Consider the following 18,436-nt stretch of genomic DNA (forward strand, 5'->3'; position numbering starts at 1 on the left):
GATCCAATCGCATTTCCATTTGTTGGCTTCATTCATGTGTTTGTGGACATATTATAAATATGTTTATGTGTTTCGTGCTAGTAGGGTGTCAAGAGCACCATCCGAGTGTGATCGTTGCCAGAGCAGCCAACTGGCTCTGTGCCGGTGGCATGTGTAAAAAGATTCGAACGAGGTCATTGCCAGTACCACCTGACTGGCCCCCATGCCGGTGGCACATTAAAAGCACCCACTACACTCTCAGAGTGGTTGGTGTTAGGAAGGGCATCCAGCTGTAGAAACTCTGCCAAATCAAGACTGGAGCCTGGTGCAGCCATCTGGTTCGCCAGCCCTCAGTCAAAATCATCCAACCCATGCTAGCATGGAAAGCAGACGTTAAACGATGATGATGATGATGATGATTTAATAAATACGATTAAGTTGCTCTTTCATCTATTTTGCATAGAAAATAGAAAATGTTTTGCTTAGCAACAAGGCTAAATGTGTTTTTATTAAGCATACACATTTAAATTCATTTAAATGAGAAGACATTTATTCCTTCTCCGGGTGGAAGGGTGGATCTGATGTTGAATGACTCGAAATCCCCTGAGTACCAGAAATACCATTAAACGGTGCATCTCAGAACATCCACAGAATGTATCTTGGAATCGAAAATAATTGTAAGCTGTAAAAATAGTTTTGTCTGCTTTAGTGTAGAAGAACCATCAGCAGGGTGTTCATCTTCAAAGGGTTAATAGTAATATAGGCAGAGAGAAAGAGAAAGGGGTGTGTGGGTGGGTGGGTGGGTGAGAGAGGGAGGGAGAGATAGAGATTGAGGGTATGGTTATCTAATCTAACTGGAAGTTCTTTATCTCACTGGGGCACTGGGGTCATCAATGAAGCTTTCTGTTAGTTAAATTCTGTATCCAATGGCAACAGGAGCATGATGGGATTCAGAACTCAGAATCGGTAAATTACTGAACTTGAAACTGTAAAAATATCCATTTGTGTTCACTCTATTTAATGATAATAGGTAAAAAAAAAAAACCCCAAAACTAGAATTCAATGAAGGTAGCTTGTATGCGGTTGGTTGAAATGCTAGATATAGCAGTTGAGAAAGATACTTCAGATAATGTGGTCAGGGATACATTATCTGAAAATAAATAAGATGGGATGGTTATGGCTGGAGCACCCTGATCATAGGTCTGTTTGATGAAAGCTGATTTGCTATGAATAACATAAGAGATGGGGGGGGGGGAAGAGGCTAAAATGGTGAAGCACCAGACTAGTTATCATGTGTCTCTATGTTCTGAGTTAAGATCTCAATGCTTTCCTCAGTAAACTCCTGATGTTGTGGAGTGGACATGTGGAGCACATGCCTGGCTCCAGACTTCCTGGACAGATTTAGTATGGTGAAGTAGCTGCTGTTTCTTGGTCATGTGGTGGACCAAAGAAGAGATAGAAAGTCACTCTCAAGACAACCTGAGTGAAACTTAGAACGGTCTACATGGGAGGAACATCTTGCTCAAGATCATTCACTCTGGCATGGGACTGTGTACTCTGAAGTACAGCACTCAAAATCAGAAACGATTAGAGAAACTAAAGAGAAGGGAGCTGGATGGAAAACAAGGGTCCCACTTGGGCCTGACCCTGCTATAACATGTCCCCGCTACAACCATAGGTTTTATGCCAATGTTGGGTTAATAAGCCACCTCGGGACTCCCAAAGAGTAAAGCTGATAACCTGGTTGTCTTCAGTGACATGGAGGATGAATGTCAGGATCTCAGTACGGTTGATTTTTTTTTTTTTGCCTTTTACAACCCTCTCAGATTAATAAGTTAAATTAACTTAACCCTGAACCCTACAAACTCTCACTGCATAGATTTCTTATTTACATTTGACGGATATTTGTCCTCATCTTGTTTGTTGTTAACACGTTTCGACTGATATACCATCCAGCCTTCATCAGGTGTCTGGAGGAAAATTGAACCTGGGTTCTCATTCCTAAGGTATTTTTCAATATTATTATTATTATTCAGGTCACTGCCTGGAATCAAACTCAGAATCTTGGGATTAGTAGCCTGTGCTCTTAACCACTATGCCATATGCCTGTGCATAGTGGTTAAGAGTGCAGGCTACTAATCCCAAGATTCCAAATTCGATTCCAGGCAGTGACCTGAATAATAATAATAATAATAATAATAATAATAATTATTATTATTATAACATCGAAAAATACCTTAGGAATGAGAACCCAAGTTCGAAATTTCCCCAAGACACCTGATGAAGGCTGGAGGGTGTATCAGCCAAAATGTTGTTAACAACAAAAAAGATGAGGACAAATATCCATTAAATGTAAATAGCGTAAATAATGTACATAATTCCTCACCCCTTAAATATAGAACTGCATAGATTTCTGTTATATGCATTCAATCCTTCTTGTTGAACTTGCTTCCCACTGCAACTTCAACCCTGACTTAGATTTTCATTGAATCCCAAACCACTCAATGCGTGATTGGAAAGGCTGTGGGCATTGCTTGACCCTTTCAGGCTAATAGACTCAAAAATTTAAAAAAAAAAAAGAAAAAAAAAAGAAATTTCTCCTTCTGTATGAAGCGCTACTGTTTGGATGATTTGAACTTACAACCGCAAGCTAACAAGAAAACATAGAGGGGTTTGTCAAGGTCATGACCTCTGCCGACCCTCTGCATTGAATGTGTTTGATGTTTGTTCATAAAATGTCCAATAAGTTCAGTTTGCAGTGGAAAAGGGGAAAGTCCGCTGCATCATCTACATTCACTGCTGACCTATGCCTTCCCCAGCGACCCCTTTGTCTTTCTCTAATCCCTGTCGAAAGGGAAGATCATGAAAGGTTAAACTCACCCTCATTCCTGGCTTCAGCTGAACTATTCCATGATGTTCCACAAACAACCCCTTTGACTAATTTCTGCAGAAGTAGACCCTTGGCAGCTTTTCCAGATCTCAACTTCTGTTCTAGCATAACACTGCCTGGCCCTCACCTCCCAGACGCCATGGGGTAAGCGTAGGTAGGTAAGGAGGGAGGTGCTTCCGGGTGGCTGTAATTCTGGTGAGAAAGGATTGAGTTAGTGTTTAGTGCAAGAATAGAATGATAGTGAAATGAAGAAGAGATGATGGCGATGATGATGATGATGACAGGAGAGATGGTTGCATCAGGGTGGGCATGGGTGGCAGTCATACAAAGTTTGTTGGTTGGGAGGATCTAAAGTCCTTATAGTCTGTATTAGAATAACCAGAAAGAGTGAAAGATGAGATGAGGAAGCCGGCGATCTATGGGTTAGTCATTGTAGCAAGTTACTAAGTGTGTGTGAATCTTTGTCAATCAACCGGATGGCCTATTTTGGCAGGCAGTCTCGGATGTTTGTGTGTTTGTAACAGCAGCACTGTCCCAGATATGCAAACATGATAAAACGGTTATTTACAGCTATTTACACATTGATAACTATTTGAAAAAAAAAAAACGTCTGGGTTTTTTGAGAGTTAAGAGTTTTGACCCAGGACTCCAGTGCACCACAGGTGACCAGATGCAAACAGTGAACCATTTGGTTGGTAAACCAAGACAACCATTTTGCTTACTGTGAGTACCATTGCATCTCTCGTCTTTCTTGCGACTTGGCATTTATTTCACTTTTCATGATTATTTACTAACACTCACCATCACTATTTTCTTTGAATTCTACTGTTTTATTGTAGCAGTGCGTGTGTGTGTGTGTGAAATTTCTTTTATTAGCTATGAGTATAATTTATTAAAGTATTGGTTGTTTAAATTTACCTTCCACTACATCTACATAGTGTTTATACTCAAGGTCATGGTTTGAGTTGGTACAATAGCTCCATATAAAATCACTTGGGCATTGCCTGGTTTATATAGGAAGCATATATTTGCGATTGTCTATGTGCAGTAAACCCCAGTTGATTGAGTTGATTTGAGGTTTATTTATTAGCATTGCAGCTACAGATTTGTTTAGGGTTGCTTCTATTAAATAATTTTCTGTAATGGTGGTTAATTGAGAAATGCTTATTTATGAAAGCTATAAAAATTTTGGCAATATTAGTCTTAAACTTCAAAGAAGCAGAAGGTGTAAACCAGATGATGTTACAGACTCTATTTCTTTGAATTGGACAGTAAGGTGTGAAGGATATATGTAATGTAAGTCTTTGAATCTGTTCGCTTTTAACACTTTATTATAATATTACTTTATTTGATGACAAGTTGGAGATTCTTCTACTGATATTACTTCTGAGACTTGAAAATTATGAGTGAATGTCAGGAGTTAATAATTAATATCTGTGAGATTGCTGTAAGATATGTGCTTGTCTGTGTTTAATTTGAGGATAACAGCTAAGAAATTTACAATGGTGATAGTGTTCTTAGGCTGAAATATATGAAAGATGTTTATAAGGTAATTTAAAAAAATATATCTGATATATATTCATTGTCATGTTGAAATATAGTCAACCCATCATCTCTGTAGAAGCTCACTTTTATTGTGATAAATTTCTTGGTGTATCTAAACCGTATTGGCCACCCACATTGGCACTCTGCACTGCCAAAGTACTCTCTGCTATGTCAAATAAACTTGTGGGATCTTAATTTTGTTTTTTAACCCCCAGACAGAATCATCATCATCATTTAATGTCCGTGTTCTGTGCTGGCAATGTATTCAAAGAGTTTTCCTTGTGTGCATAATATATCATTATCGTCTGTATTATCTTTTATCCTAGTAAATTCTAGGGTACTGAAGAGTAGAGGTTTAGCAATAAGACGATTAAAATTGAACAACATTGATTTGGGTAAACTTGGTGTGGTCTTTATAAATTTTAATAATTTGATTAATGACTGCAATGCCATACATTCATTATTAGAGGGTATTTGACTTCCTAATTTTTCTCTTAATGTTGCTTAAGATTTTATCATCATCATCATTTAACGTCCATTGTCCATGCTGGCATGGGTTGGACAGTTTGACCGGAGATGACAAGCTGGAAGGCTGCACCAGGATCCAGTCTGATTTGGCATGGTTTTCTATGGCGAGATGCCCTTCCTAATGCCAACCACAACCACTCTGAGAGTGTCATGGGTGCTTTTATGTGCCACTGGCACAGGTGCAATTTGTGTAACACCAGTTTCTGCCACGACTGCAATTTTGCTTGGGTTGATGGGTCTTCTTCTCAACCACAACATAATGCCAAAGGTCTTGGTCATTGCCTCCGTGAGGCCCAACACACGAAGAGGGCTCAGCCACCTTGCCTCCGTGAAGCCCATTCAAAAGAAACTCAGCCACTTTGCCTCCATAAGGACCAACGCTCCTTATTAATTAATTAATCCAATCTCTGTTTTTCCAGGATTCTTTTGATTAATTTGCATTTGAGATGGGAAGCGAAATTAAGTCTATGGGCCTTAAATGTGATGTAACTTTGGTTCTGGCCAAACATTCTATTCTGTTATTTAATTGTAGAGTCTTTGCCTCAATATTTTCGTTTCTAGTGCAGTACTCATCAGAAAATGACAGGTTTATTTGAGTACGGAATAAATTATGTAAACATGGTTGAAGGAAAATTTATAAATAAAATATTTTATATTACATTTGGATATTTTCACGTGAAGAATGTTATTGTATCTTTGTCAGTCATTTGTCACTATAGATTCTTAATCTGTCCATCTGTCTGTCTTTTTGCCTGTCTGCCTGTCTCTCTCTCTCCTCACCCTCTTCCTCACAGTAAATTCATTTTATCAGTTTGTATCTTCTTTTGCTTTTATCCTCCCCCCCCCAAATGCTTTGATTTGTAAATATTAATTTTTCACATTTCTTCCTTATTGTAAAGTTATCTCTCTTCTTTTCACCTCCTCCCTCATGTGTTATTACTTACTCATGTATACCTGTCCCTTTCTCATGTTTTTATCCTTGTCCTTCCTATATTTCACTGTATTGTTAGCATGTTTTCTATGGACTTTCTCTCTCTCTCTCTTTATCTAATACACTTTTCCACTTCTCTCAGCACAGCCACTGCTTTCTCATTCCATATTCCTAAAACATAACAGAACAAAAATGTGACACACTTTTAGATATTATAGATTTGCACTCACTCTAGCATTATAGTTTTAGTTAACATCCTTGTTTAGGACTTACTTATGGGTTCCACTTTCTACTTGTATCAGGATATATGCAAGTTTTTTTTTTTTTTTTTATATAGATATATTTTCTTTGATAGTCTTAATATCAAAGTTTTAACTTTGTTCTTGTACAACTTTAACTGTTGGATATCTTACTTGAGAGATCATATTCAAATGTTCTTAGTCTCCCATACACACACAGACATGCACATGTGTGCACATTGACACATCCACACACATTTCTGCATGTACGTTTCTAACTGCAAATATGTAACTGTCATTTATTTTGGTGCTGATGTCATTGTGATCTTTGTTGTTGTTTTTTTTCTTTCTGGTGTTTTTTATTGTATTGGTCACAGTAAAAGCAGTTGTCATTGTTTTTGTTTATGTCATCACACACCTAAAATGGTTGTTGTAGATGTGTTGTGTCAGTTATTTACCAATTCCTAACTCTACCAAGTCAAACGTTTTCCCATCTCTTGTTTCAGCAATGTCAAAGAGAAAGTGGCAGTAAACTTTCTCTGAAAGATTTGATTGCAAGACCTATCCAGCGGATACCCAGATATGAACTGCTAATACAGGTTAGTGATCTCTCACTCTCTCTCTTTCTCTCTCTCTCATATGATCAAATTCACATTTCCTTGTAATACTTTCTTTTTTTCCCAACCTTTCTCAGCACAGCCACTGCTTTCTCATTCCATATTCCTAAAAAACATATTATTGATTTTTTCAAGTTTATCTTTTATCTTTTCTTTCACCTTTTACTTGTTTCAATCATTTGATTGTGGCCATGCTGGGGCACTACCTTGTAGTCAAACAAATCAACCACAATACATATTTTGAAGCCTGGTATTTATTCTATTGATCTCTTTAGCAAAACTGCTAAGTTATAGGAACGTAAACAATCCAAACCAGTTGTCAAAGAAACACACACATATACACACATATATATGACGGGCTTTCACACAGTTTCTGTCTTCCAAAGTGTCATATTTGCTTTGAACATAAGTCCAAAGCCAAAAATTCAATAGGAGAGGTTAGTTGATTAGACTGAGCATGGTACCTGATTGTGAATAAAATGTCTGCTTGGGGGAGACATGGAATCTGCAAGCTGCAGTGAAGGTGACCCGTCTAGGGGAGCCGTAACTTTGATTTAAAACTGACAGTTCTGAGAAGATCCCTTAGTCTTGACAAATAACTGTTTAAGTGATGATAGCATCATAAAATGTCCCTAGTTCATGCTGTAAAATGGTTAAATGATAAGTAATTCCAACTTGTAAAACCACTCAAAAATCATGGCATTTGTAAATATAATCATAGTCAAAGGTGTAGCTGTGTACTAAGAAGTTTGCTTCATAATCACATGGATCCGGGTTCAGTCTCACTGCAGACAAAATGCATGGGACCTTGGGCAAATATCATCTACTAAAGCTCAAGTTGACTTTGGGCATGCGAGTGGATTTGGTAGATGAAAACTAAATGAAGCATGTCGTGAGTCTGTCTGTGTGTTTGTCTTTGTGTCTGTGTTTGTCTTCCACCATCACCACTTGAAACTGATGTTGGTGTGTTTATGTCCTTCTAACTTAGCGGTTGTGCAAAAGAGTCTAATAGAAAAAGTATTGGGCTTACAAAAAAAAAAAGCATTGGGTTTGATTCATTTAATTAAAAATTCTCAAAGGCGGTGCCCCAGCATGGCTGCAGTCTAATGACTGGAACAAGTAAAAAGTAAGAGGGATAATGAAAAACCCTAATTGTGTTTAAAGCTGCAGTTCCTGACCGTTTTATATCACAGATCAGTTTCATTCAAGCCAATTTTCCAACTGATGGGATCATGTGCATAACAAAACCCATGGGTGCCACAGAGGGGGACTGAACCCAAGAACATGTAGTTGTGAAGCTAGCTTTTTAACCACACAGCTACACCTTGTTACACGCTTTTTAAATTTTGAGTTTAAATCTTACTAAGATCTCTTTTACCTTTCATCATTCTGAGGTTTATATTAAAAAAAAAAGACAGAAAGCCCATAATTACTAGGGTCGATGTAACTTGACCATATCGTTGAAGGTAGTGCTCTAGCATGGCCACAATCCGGTGACTGAAACCAGTGAAAAGGCACACATGGATGCACACACACACACACACAATGTTTATCATTGTGCTATAGTTATTCACCCAGGAAAAAGAAAAATCATTAATAAAAAGAAAATAGAAAAAAAATACAAGCATGATCACACACCCCCACCACCACCACTCTAATAAAACACTGAAAGGGGTTTGCCCCCCCCCCTTACCTCTGTTGATAACATGGTTATTTTGCTCTTAGCAATGGGTCCCGCCCTAATTTCTGCAGACACACCCTGCCTTTTCCTTCATTTCATCTCTTACTTACTTACTCTCTGCTGTTGGCACCAGGCTCACCACCTCCTCCGTTACATAGCCTCATCACTGGCAATCTCTCTATCACAATCATCCACCACCACCACCAGCAAACCTTTGCTATACCACTTCCATACATCTATTGTAGTCACCATCATCACCACCACCACCATCTTGGTTCTGGCTGTTGGTATTGGTGGTGTGAAAAGAGATGTTAGTGGTGGTTAGTGGAGTTTACAGAGATGCTAGTTGTAGAAGTTTGGTGGTGGTGGTGGTGGTGCTGGTGGTGCTGGTGGTGGTGGTGGTGGTGGTGGTGGTAGAAATGCTGTGATGCAACCAATACTGAGTATTGGTGGTGGTGGTGGTGGTGGTATTGATGGTAGCAGTTGTAGTAATAGTGGTTGTAGTAGTAATTTTTGTTTGTATCGGTGGTAGTATTTGGTACTGTTTGAGATGCTGGGTTAAGGTGTATGTCCTGGGGAACTTGGGTTTCTTGTAGCAGATGTTGATGTTTTCAGAGAGAGAGAAAGCGAGAGACACTGCTAATACAATGCACATATTCAAACATGTGTACAGATGTTGAAATATACAGTTAAATAGAATTCAGGTGAAAAGTTTGTAGAATGCTATGTAAAGCTCATCCATGGTTATTGGCTACCTGATGTCATTATACAGTGGAAATGCTCCTGCTATTAGATGTACATCAGGAATTCCATAATATCCATAAACTGCTGAAAACGACTCATCATGTTGGGTACGCATTCTCACACTGAGTGAAACGATGGTAGGATCTAAGGAAGAACTTACTCACCTGAGCAGGTGCATTGGCGGATGACAGTGATTACATGAAATTTCACCTGTGTACTTGGGTGTAGAAATGTGTTGAAATAAATGTAGCGATTTTAAATATAGAATGTCATTCATTCCATTTTCTGTCTGTCTGTCTGTCTCGTGAAAGTTTCAAAGAAAGGTGGGTGAATGTAGCAAAGATGGTGCGTGTGAGCAACGAAACCACTTTGAGCATGATCCTGTAAATCATAAAAAGAGAGAGAGAGAGCACTTTGCTCTCATGTGTTTATTCCCTCCCTGCCTGAGGTTACTGTGGTCTTTTCCGTAGGCTTTTCTTTCCACAGATAAACCTAATCTTGCTTTTTACATTTTAAAAATTTCTTCTTTTTACTTCTTTTTCTCTTTTTTTTTTCCTTTTTCTTTTTCATTTTCGAAAAGAAAAGCTCTACATTTGTATTTGTTCCCTCTGTTTTCAGCCCTGTGTGGCCAATAGAGAAAGTTATCTATCTATCTATCTCCCTCCCTCCCTCCTCCTTGATTGTTGGTCTGGCCCTGGGGAATGAATTCTCAATGCAAAATACCACATTTCCAGGAGTGACACATGTGGCAGGTCTTCCAGGCCGCTCATCATCTTCCAGGGATGCTCTTCTGCTTTTGAAGTGCCTGTGCCATTTGAAAAATTGCATATGAACCATTACCTCTTCACTGTAAGCTCATCGAAGCATGCTCAATCTTTCTGTCATAGACTTCCCAAGTTTAACACAAAATTTCTCATTGCCGCTTTGTTCCTGTCCATGACAAAATTGTAGACTGAACATACACGTGATCACAAAAACAATACAAAAATAATTTCACAACTTGTGAAGTAAACACAGCGAAGTCACTCAGCACACTGCTTCATCTAGGTCACTGCTAGCTCTCACTGGGTAAGCAACCATGTGCTGCCACCTGTTGGCATACTACAGAACTAGCCTGGGAAGTTTTTGATAGCATTTCGTATGCACAGCTATTCGTGAAACAGCTGTAAAGAGACTCCTTTATTTCTATGATACCCTTTACTCCAACAACTCCATTGTAACAACTCTACAATTATGTTTGAATAATGAACTCCATGCTCTAAAGTGATACCACATGTTTCCCTGTTCATTCTTTCTTTCTAATATATATTTTCCTCCCACTCAAAGATGAACCACTTATAGCCATTTGTTGCTAGGCAGCTACAACACCACGTTTCGGTTTAGTTGCAGTTCAAGTCAGAGTGTTAAGTGGTAAACCAAACCCGAGCACTTATTGTATATACCTATTACATTACGTCATTAATGCAATTTTATCTGCACTTATACCTATGTATACATACACATATGCGCGCACGCACAAAACCACACGCACTATTCTACTAAATTTGCTTCAGTACTATTTCTGAAGAATCTGAAAAATGAAATTGTCAGTAAAATAGTTTTCTTGAATTTGTTCAGCTTTTTTACTCTCTTTCCAGTATTGAGTACTTCGTAATCATTGATGTTTGTACATCTGTGCAATTACTTAGATTTAATAATATATTTTGTATTTTTATTACATAAACGTGTGTGTGTGTATGTGTGTGTGTGTGTGTGATAAAAAGAAAAGCCTAATGAAGAAGATTAAATCCACTCTTTTGAAAAAGAAATGTTTGTTAAAAGTTGGCACCTAAACCTCTCTGGTGTCTTATTTCTTTGGTTCCAATCAGATTCCACTGATAATGGTAATTGTTTTTTGGTACGACCTGGTGGCAGGGGTCAGCAGAAATCTTGCCCCACCCTAGAGAGCACTTCTCATTCTAACCAGCCAGCCTCCTCCTTTACCACACTCATCATGTCTTGTGAGTGTGTGTATGTGTGTGTGTGTGTGTGTATACACATACATATATACATGCATATATATATATATACACACACACATATATACGTATACGTACATACACACACACACATGTATATATACATACATACACACACACATATATATATATGCATACACACATTTATATATATATATATATATAATATATATATATAACATACATATATACGCGCACACACACACCTTTATATATATATATATAATATATATATACACTATTATATATATATATATGTATATATATATTTATGTATATGTATATATATATTTATATATATGTATATGTATATATATATTTATATGTATATATATTTATATATGTGTATATATATATATATATATACACACACACATATATCTACACATACATACACACACACTTATATATATGTATATACACACACACACACACATAAATAAATGTGTGTATATATATAATCTAAATGTGGTGCATACATACATGTATTCCTCCACATACTTGCAAACGTAAACATACAATATTCTTGTGCGTGAGTGAGAGAGAGAGAGAGAGAGAGGAAGAGAGAGAAGGGTGTGTACGTGACTTTGATTCCAAAGAGGGTTTTCTTAGCCAGAATTAATGCGAAGTGTTAGTCAGCCTAGATTGCACTCCATCACAACTGGGTGGTTATCAGACCCTGTGCATGTTGAGTCAGAAGGAAAAAGTCTCCTTCCTTCATATATGTGTGTATGTATGTGTGTGCAGACACACATACATACATGACCTCCACATCTACATGCTGTCTCACATACACATTCAGGTATCGCATACACACACACATATACACACACATTTTTGTGATAATCTGGAAGTTTGTTTCTTTGACAGCAACAGTTGCTATGGTGATGATGATGATGACGGTCATGGTAGCAATGTGGTAGAGGTTGCAGTAAAAGTGGTCGTGGTCCTTGTAATTATTGCAGTAGTAGTACTGGTTGTAGTGATAGTAGTAGTAGTAGTGGTGGTGGTGGTGGTGGTGGTAGTTGAAGTAGTAGTGGTGGCGGTGGTGATGGTGGTGGTAGATGATGTAGTAGTATTGGTGGTAGTAGTAGTGGTGATGATGATAGTTTTTGTAGTAGTAATGGTGGTGGTGGTGTTCCTTGTATGTCCTCACTCTCAATCTTATCCCCTATTTTCTTATCCTAAACGTTGTTTGCTATATTTTCTGCAAAAAAAAAAAACAAATAAAAAAATAAATGAAAGCAGAAAAAAAAAAAGAAGTGAGATAAAATGTAGAAGGAGATGTGTGGAGATAGGGCCTGGGGTAGACAGAAATAAACCTGTCTTCTGGTAGGAATCTTTGTGAATGAGTCATTCATAGAATGGTGTATTGGTGGTACTGTAGATTAAAATCTAAGGAAACCTTTAAACTGCAGCATTTATTTTTGCTTTAGTTAGGGAGGAGCCCTTAACTGATGGAACCCCTGGTCATAAGTGAAAGTTGCTTCGTTTATTTTCCTCTTGTATTTTACACACACACACACACACACGACATATCTTGGTCATTTTTGGACTTCTACTGGATCGAGTCACATCTGTTAGCTTTAGGCCTTCCTACCTGTCCATATTAGCCAAGTGCAGGTTGCATGAGGTGCTCTTGTACACAGAGGATTAGCCCTGGTTGAGAACACCTAGGCATAATCTGAGCCTAGAACAACACAATCCTTGTGGGTTCGATAAAATAAAATAGCTGCCAAGTTCTGAGGTTGGCATAATTCACCCACATTTCTTCCTCTCCCAGTTTTTTGGCAATTGTATGTGAGAAATGAATGATTATTACCTCCACCTTAACGAAGGCAGAGGTATTATTTTCAGTTGTGCTCGATTTGTTTTTTTGTCTGTGGACAAGATATCTCAAAAACTGCTGGATGGATTCGGATGTAACTTTCAGGGATGTTTGGCCTTGTGACTGGCATGAACTGATTAGATTTTGGGATCGATCTGGTTCCAGACAAGGATTCTGGATTATTTGTTATATTTACTTTACTTTACATGATTACGATCTTAAGTTGACTTTCAAGTCTTTCTCAATTATCTCCCCTTAGGCTGTTTCCAAGGTTTTATTTTTGTTTCTCTATTATTAATTTTACTCATGTCTCTATCTTAGTAGAAACTGATGGATAAAGAAATCAAACTACATAAACAAATGGCAGCTAAAACGGTTAAGAAATTAAATAACACTAACATATTTTTATAATATATATATATTATATATTATACATACATATTAACATTTTACAGTGTAATTACATATATACATACATCTATACATCGATCTTTAAAACAACAGGGATACTAAAGGAAGGCCGGAATTTAAGAGAAGAGAAAAGCAAAAGGTCTCATGCTATTCATTTCAAAATTCCTGAATAGAACTCATTATTATTACCTCCACCTTTGAAACTATTTTGAATGGGGAATTTGTTAAGTTTGACTTGTATTAGATAAGGATAAGTTATTCATTACTGTTACTAAATTTTCTACAGCCACATTCACATTCCATGACAACCATTGAATTCAATCGGGTACCGGACAAAGATTCTGGATTATATTTCTAGTTTTTTTACTTAATTTTTGAGAGTGGTCAGGTTAATTTTTAGTATTTTCGTTTGTGAGAGCATTCGAGTTTATTTCAGATATTTTCATTTTAAAAATCATCTCTGGTTGTTGTTATTGCCCCACTGGCCTCCTTTAACCGAGAGGGGAAAGCAATTTTCATTTGTCTGGTGGCTGTAGCGAAAGAAGTAGTATGGTGGACCCATTTGAAAGGGCTAAAGTCAGACACTTTCCTCTTTGGCCAAGGCCTCATCAACTTTTTCAAGTTCTACTTGAAAAGGAAAGTGGGGGTAGAGAAGATAGTGTTGTCTTCTAGAAAATTTGTTGAAAGGTGGGTGAATGTCGGGAAAATGGCCAGTATGGATGGACCAATTCTGAGATTACACCTGTAAAAAAAAAAAAGGTATAAAAGGAGAAAGGGCTCTTGCCCTGTTGATCAGGCACCCATGGCTTTTATGGGTTTTTCCATAAGTAACCTTTAAAGCACCTCCCCCTATTAGGAGTTTTACTTGTTACATTGTGTTTTTGTTAGGAAATGTGTACATGGACCTTTTTTTTTTTTTTGCAAAACCCTTTGTATATCATCTTGTGTTGTCCTTTAATGTTTTGATTTATATTAGCCCTTGTGGCCAATAAAAAGAATTGTTATCATTATTATTAAGGCAGTGAGCTGGCAGAAACATTAGCATGTTGGACAAAGTGCTTAACAATACTTTGCCCATTGCTACAATCTGAGTTCAAATTCCGCTGAGGTCGACTTTGCTTTTCATCCTTTCAGGGTTGATAAATTAAGTACCAGTTGCATACTAGGGTAAATCAAATCTACTGACCCCCCCACACACACACAAGAAAAAAAATTTCAGGCCTTGTGCCTTTAGTAGAAAGGATTATTATTATTATTATTATTATTATTATTATTATTATTATTATTAGTCTTCAGTCAGATCTGAATAGTCTTGTCTTTGGCAAAAAAAATAATCAATTGTTTGTGGAGAGATCAATCTCCGAATAATACGATTTTGCTGTTGTTGCAGTCACTGTTCAATCCCGGTCGATCCTGATCAAAGATACCACTATTGGAAGGCAATCCAGCCATAACCAACCCATAATGTTTTTCAGGCATAGTGTACCTTCAAGAACTTTATCCACTATGTCTTTTCCCCCCACCCCTCCCAGACAGTCGGCTTTGTTTTGAGGAGATTTGGTTGCCATTCTCAAAGGTCAAACAATTCACACAAAAAGACCAGCCTTGCTATATTAATAACTTGGCTGCATCACACCACAACCTGTTATGTTACACTCTTCCCAGCTTATTTATCAAACCGTGTGGTTCTGTTAGCTCGCAGATTTATCATTTTGCTTTTAATCTTACTGTCCAACTTAATTTAGCAGATATCTTTGATGTTGTTGTTGTTGCTCTTGTTGTAGCATCTCTTCTTTTCTGCATTGGCTTTGTTCACCTGAGTCTTCAATTCCAGCTCTGTATTCCATGCACAATGAACCATTTATCTATTGTGCACTGGCCCTCTCCGACTGCCTGCCTCTCTGTCTGTGGCTTTGTCACCTACACCAGTGCATCACACTTCTTTTCCGTCATGTTGTGAGGCAAGAATTGGCCACAGCTCCAGGATTGGCTTTATGGCTTATTTATAGACACAAGGTGTGGCTGTGTGGATAAGAAGCTTGCTTTCCAATCGTATGACCTTAGGTTCAATCCCACTGTAGGATACCATGCTCAAATGGTGTTTTTTTTTTATGTGCCACCTGAACAGGAGCCAAGTTCAGCGGCACTCAAAGACAACAAATTTCCAGTAATTTAATTTTTAGTAATTAAAAGAAATCAGAAGCACTTTTCTAAGCAAAAAAGTACAAAGCATATCTGAGAAGCAATTATATTGTGTACTCAAATCTTCAAGAACTAACTTATTACTATCATTATTATTATTATTATTATTGCAGGGTCAGTGAAGTAAGTAGTGGGGTCAGTGTAATTGACTGGGCCCTTTCCCCAGAATTTCAGGTCTTGTGCTTATAGTGGAAAGGATTATTGTTATCGTTATTTCTCCTCTACCATTTTGTTTAGCGGCTCCTTGAGAACACACCTAAAGACCATCCTGACTCACCGTTACTCATGCAAGCGGAGAAAGTGATGCATGAAATAGCTTTGAAGATTGGTTCCATCAACGACAGCCAACAGGAAGAAGGCCAGCATGAAACCCTTCGAAAATTAGAGATGCTGCTTATCACAGATGTAAGTATCAGCTTTGTTTGTGTCCCTTACTTTTGGCTCCAGTCCCTAGGCATCACATTACTTTGGTAGTTGCAGGCTCCTTGAAGAAAACCTCAACTTCAGCACTCTGATATTAACATAAGCCACATTTACATGATCTGAATGTTTCAACCCTTTCACTCTAAGGAACCCTAGTGTCTGTCACAATCAAGGGCAACTGTGGCCCACAGGGCCTTCTGAATGGTTAGGCCTAATGAAAAATTAACTTAAAATGTTTTTGTCATGTGACTCACCTGATGATGAGCTAGGTCTCATGCAGTCCACTTCTTGAGAAAGGTTACCCATGCGGGTCCAAGACCTGTTTGCACAGCTCAGAAAGTGGCAACAGTTTTATTGCTTTAACACTTGATATGGAAGGAAAGGCTGCATAAATGTTTGTGCCAAATGAACAAAAGACACAAAAAATATCTCGGTTTCTTTTGGGGAATTTTTAGAACTATTTTCACTTTAAATAAATACAAAAACCAAAATGATTATTTCTCTCTCACACAATAAAATTTAGTTTCATTATTGAAAAATGTTGCATAATATTCACTTTTCTTTGGTGAGGGTCATGTAAAAGTTTTTGAAATATTAATTGATTATGTCTGCTGCTTAAGGATTAAGGAGAAATTTGGTAACCATAGTGAATCTTTGAATAATTTAAAGTGTGTATCTAGAGTCTAGTGATTTGCAACCAAGGAAAAAATTGGGGCATATTGTGGTGATTGTCAAATGTTGAGGATAAGACTTTACTGGCTAGAAGCATGAGAACACAGCACAATAGCTATAACAGGGGATCAATATAGGGCCCCTCTTTTAAATCCACATTAATAGTAATCCAGAATTGGTAGAGCATCTATAATAATGCCTTGTGTTATTTAGCTAGGTACCTTTACTTCTTTTATTAACCTCAGGAAGAAGGTCAGTGAAATTAAGTACCAGTCATATACTGAGGGCCTTGTACCTTTATTACAAATCCATAATTACCAGTGGACTAATCCACCAGTATGTACTACCCTGCAGTGTGTAACTACCCTCCAATATGTACCAACCACCCAGGGTGTATCAATCCTCCAGTGTTGTCGTCATTGTTTTAGTTTCTCTTGTTCTTATTGGAACATCAGACAACAAAACTCTGCCCTGGTGATATTTGTTCATCCATTGTTCCAGCTTACTTCCATCTCTCCCCCCCTCTTCCTTCCTTTACCAAATCTGTGTCTAATTCCAGTTATTATTCAACCACAGAATTTGTCTTTCTTCTCTCCACCATAACACAGTCTGGCCCCTACACCTTCAGTGCTGCACTCATCAGAACCTCCTCTTCTCGTCTCTGATTTTGTTTTATTTTTGCTTGTAGTTAGCGGCACCTGACCGAACTTACCTGCGCCACGATATGGTACAGATAATGGTAAGTTCATGCTTTTTTTTTACTTCTGTTCCATTGATTTTTTTCTTTTCAAAAATCATTTTTGACAGATGATTTTTCACTCCTTGTTTCAAAGTAACCCAAAATAAATCTGTCACAGAATCATTTGTATTCATGCGCACACACACCAAGAAGCTTTGTGTGTGTGTGTGTACTTGTGTAAGTGTGTTTGTATTTGTGAGTTCTTAAATTCTTTGCATGAGTATATCTTCATACCATGTGTATGTGTGTGCTAGGAGATATGGGCATGGTTTGTTTGTGGTATATATATAATATATTGGTGTGTGATGTCCGTATTTGGTGGTAAGTATATATGTATGATGTTTGCATGTTCAAGAGGTGTGTGTGTGTGTGTATTTATGTATGTATAGTTGATTAAGTTGTGTGTGTGTGTGTGTTTTTTTTATATTCATCAAATGTCACAGTGATCAATGAGGTAGATTCTACGTGTTTACTCAGTCTGCTAGAAACAACAGCCAAATCTCTCACATACTCTACTGTCTTGAATAAAAAAGGATGGACATAATGGAAGCTGTAGTGTGTGATTAATTACATCTGCGATGGCATTGTCATGGATGGAAGGCTTTTCATCATAGATCTGCTTAATCAAGGTCAGCACCAACAACAACACCACCAACCATGCTTACCAGTTATTAAAGAGATTTTATACACAGATCAGTCATCACATTATGCTGTGTGAGGTTACTTCACCAGCTCTTATACATCCGACGCAGGTAAAAGATAAGATTTTGATGCACCTGTCCTTGCTGGACAAACTACAGCATCATAGGCTGTTGACCATTGTTGCCTCTAGTGTCCAGTGATGAATCTAGAGCAGATTTTTGGCAACCTGTGGCTTGCAGGCCTTTTCAATGGCATGCCTAACGAAAAGGTACCTTGAATTTGTTTAGCAGTGCAACCCACCTGGTGATGAACTATGTCTCGTGTGGTCCCCTTTTTGTAAATGGTTG

At 37.8% G+C, this 18,436-nt stretch overlaps 1 protein-coding gene across 1 annotated transcript in view; it reads left to right on the forward strand.

Annotated features, from left to right (window-relative positions):
- The window catches only part of LOC115218404 (rho guanine nucleotide exchange factor 17), a 204,025-nt gene that overhangs the window by 156,520 nt on the left and 29,069 nt on the right, over positions 1-18,436 (forward strand). The window contains exons 5-7 of the mRNA XM_029788195.2: positions 6,619-6,711; positions 15,851-16,018; positions 17,397-17,447. Of these exons, the coding sequence (XP_029644055.1) occupies positions 6,619-6,711; positions 15,851-16,018; positions 17,397-17,447 (312 nt within the window). The remainder of the gene's footprint in view (positions 1-6,618; positions 6,712-15,850; positions 16,019-17,396; positions 17,448-18,436) is intronic.

Source organism: Octopus sinensis, linkage group LG13 (assembly GCF_006345805.1).
Source record: "Octopus sinensis linkage group LG13, ASM634580v1, whole genome shotgun sequence".
NCBI lineage: Eukaryota > Metazoa > Mollusca > Cephalopoda > Octopoda > Octopodidae > Octopus > Octopus sinensis.